The sequence below is a fragment of the Macrobrachium nipponense genome, chromosome 40, assembly GCF_015104395.2.
Source record: "Macrobrachium nipponense isolate FS-2020 chromosome 40, ASM1510439v2, whole genome shotgun sequence".
NCBI lineage: Eukaryota > Metazoa > Arthropoda > Malacostraca > Decapoda > Palaemonidae > Macrobrachium > Macrobrachium nipponense.
The window spans coordinates 12,342,220-12,344,887 of record NC_061101.1 but is presented as its reverse complement, the minus strand read 5'-3'; the positions used below and the strand labels follow the sequence as shown (position 1 = coordinate 12,344,887).

At 37.4% G+C, this 2,668-nt stretch overlaps 1 protein-coding gene across 1 annotated transcript in view; it reads left to right on the top strand.

The window, feature by feature from the left end:
• The first annotated feature begins 1,781 nt into the window (after positions 1 to 1,781).
• The window catches only part of LOC135211837 (ionotropic receptor 93a-like), a 3,611-nt gene continuing 2,724 nt past the window's right edge, over positions 1,782 to 2,668 (top strand). Inside the window, exons 1-2 of the mRNA XM_064245046.1 lie at positions 1,782 to 2,085; positions 2,617 to 2,668. The exon at positions 2,617 to 2,668 is cut by the window's right edge and continues 107 nt beyond it. Coding sequence (XP_064101116.1) covers positions 1,855 to 2,085; positions 2,617 to 2,668 — 283 coding nt within the window. The 5' untranslated portion in view covers positions 1,782 to 1,854. The remainder of the gene's footprint in view (positions 2,086 to 2,616) is intronic.

Here is a 2,668-nt window from a genome sequence, read left to right as displayed (position 1 = left end):
GATTAAGCATACATCGATCCCCTTGATTATCCAGATTCCAAAGCTTGTAACGTCCATTTGATTAGATCAGATTCCACGGCTCTGAGGAAATTCCTAGCTTTTTTATTTTTATGTAAGGATTATCCTCAAGTTATCCGTGCAAGGATTCCCTTAAATTAACCATGTAACGATTCCTTTGTTTAGTCCAGATTCCACAGCTCTGAAGAAATTCCCAGATTTTACGATTCCGGCATAAGGATTCCCTTAAATCATTCCGCGCATAGATACTCTCAGATTATTAGCCATGTAACAATCTCTTTGACCATTCACATTCCAGTTCTGAGGAAACTCCCAAAATTGTGATCCCTGCACGGATGCTCTCAAATTATCCAAGTAGCAGTTCCCTTTAATTTAACCATAGTTTTTGGGACAGGGTACCCTTAGATTATTCTAGATTCAACGTTTCCCACGTGAGATTCTCTTAGCATAGCCATGTGGATTCTTTTCGGTAAGTCTGGATCCAGTTCCTAATAAAGAATCCTCTTGGATTGGTTCTGAATCCACGTCAGAATCCCGGATGAGTTCGGATTCTGCGATTTCGATGCAATATTTTTATGTAGTAGAAAGTTAGCAATAAAAATTTCACATACGTTTAGTAATTATTCAATATTCTAAAATAAAATGGATACTTTTGCTGCACTGTCTGTAAGCATGATTTTGTTAACCCTAAAATCGAATTCTCTCTACAGTTGTTCATCTAAGAATGTCAGCCTTAACTATAGTTTTTTTTCCACACTGGTTCGAAGAACACTTATTGATGCAATCTGCTTCCATTAATACTATTTATTTCTGTGCCAAGGTTTTTTCGGATGAAAGTATTCAACAAGAAAATGAGTATAAATTTTATGACATTATCCATATTTGATCGTTATAATCATATTAAAGAGAATTTTCTACCACCTAGACGAGCTGTTTCATGGCCAGAACAGAGCCTCCCCTCCCTCGCTGGCAGTCTCTGGCAACCCCGTTCAAACTGGATACTTGGATCGCGGTCTGTATAGGACTCTTGGTCATTTCCCCGGTTCTCCACCTCTTCACCCGGGCGCTAGTTACGCTGTAAGTGGATACGAAACAGACCTATTACATGTTTCCCTTTTCTCCACCTTTTTCTCCCGACATCAAACGCTTTTAATTTACCTACAGGTTATTGTTCGGAGTTTTCCCGATATTGCATCGAAGTTGCCTTTAACCGAGAATTATTTTCTCACACAAAATCCCTATAGTATATATATTACACACATACACACACACACACACACACACACACACATATATATATATATATATATATATAATATATATATATTATATATATATATATATATATAAAAAAGTATTATCATACAACGGTAATTCTGAGTAAACTGAATGTTTTAATAAATTTTTTGTGCAATGCAATGATAATAAACTTGGACATCACACTTGCGAATAATCAAAACAAATATGTCGTTTTCCCACTTGGTGATATGCACAATAGTGTTTTTATTAAAAAGGGGGTTATTTAATTCACTAAGATAGAAATCGAAGCGACCATTTACTGAAATAAAAATAAAACGTTATATAAAGTATTTTTATACCCCGTCTTCCAAACGTAATATTTTCTTATTCAGTTATTCGCTACATGTTCACAAATACTTTCACAAAACGTTTCCCGCTAATCTGATTAAATGAAAATAAAGCTCTCTCTCTCTCTCTCTCTCTCTCTCTCTCTCTCTCTCTCTCCACTATTCTCTCAGCAAAGTGGAAAATGAAAAGCCGGTGAGCTTGTCCGAGTCGTACCTGCACTCCTGGGGAGTGCACCTCAGAGTCGCCCAGATGATCCAGCCCTTGGGAACGCCGACGCAGATCTACATGATTTTCCTGGGGCTGTACGTGACCGTCCTGACTACGTGCTACAGCGGCAACCTGACGGCTTTCCTGACGGTGGAGCGGCCGAGGGCCACCATCGAAACCGTCAGAGAGCTGTATTCGTCAGGTCTAGACGTGGTGACCGTGGGTTACTTCTTCAAGGTGTCTTTGGAGGAGTCCGGGAATATTTACCTGAAGGTACGTGTTTGTGTTTGGATTCAATCTCAGTTTGGAATTTTTTTTCTCTATACACTTTTCTCAAAATGTCACGTTTGATTATTTTTTTCTCTTTAAATCCTTTACTGTTGGACTTTGAAATAACCTTCGTTTTGTGTTTTTCCCTACTCTTAATTAAAGCACCTTTCCTTTAAAAATAAACTTTATACTTTTCTCCTTGATTCGATTCCAACATTTTCTCCCTTCCTTTTTTTTCATGTTTCCTTCTGGTCTGGGCTAAGTAAAGACATTTGGATGTCCGTTCCATTGATATTTGCAGGAAAGTTAGACAACATTACAGTGATCGTAATGAAGCAAAATGTATCTAATTTCAATAACATATATGAAGTTAATAATTATATCCATAACCCCACAATTACATTTTATTTGTTTCTCATTGTTGTAGCCAATTATATTTCTGTTTGGTTTACATAATTTCTTCCATTTTATATCCAGAGTAAAGTCACTTAAGCGTTACATATCAATGCCATTCCTAATGCTAACTCCTGGCAGGGCCTAGCAAGCCGGTACAAGGGTTTATCAAGCTACCAGGAATCCTACAACT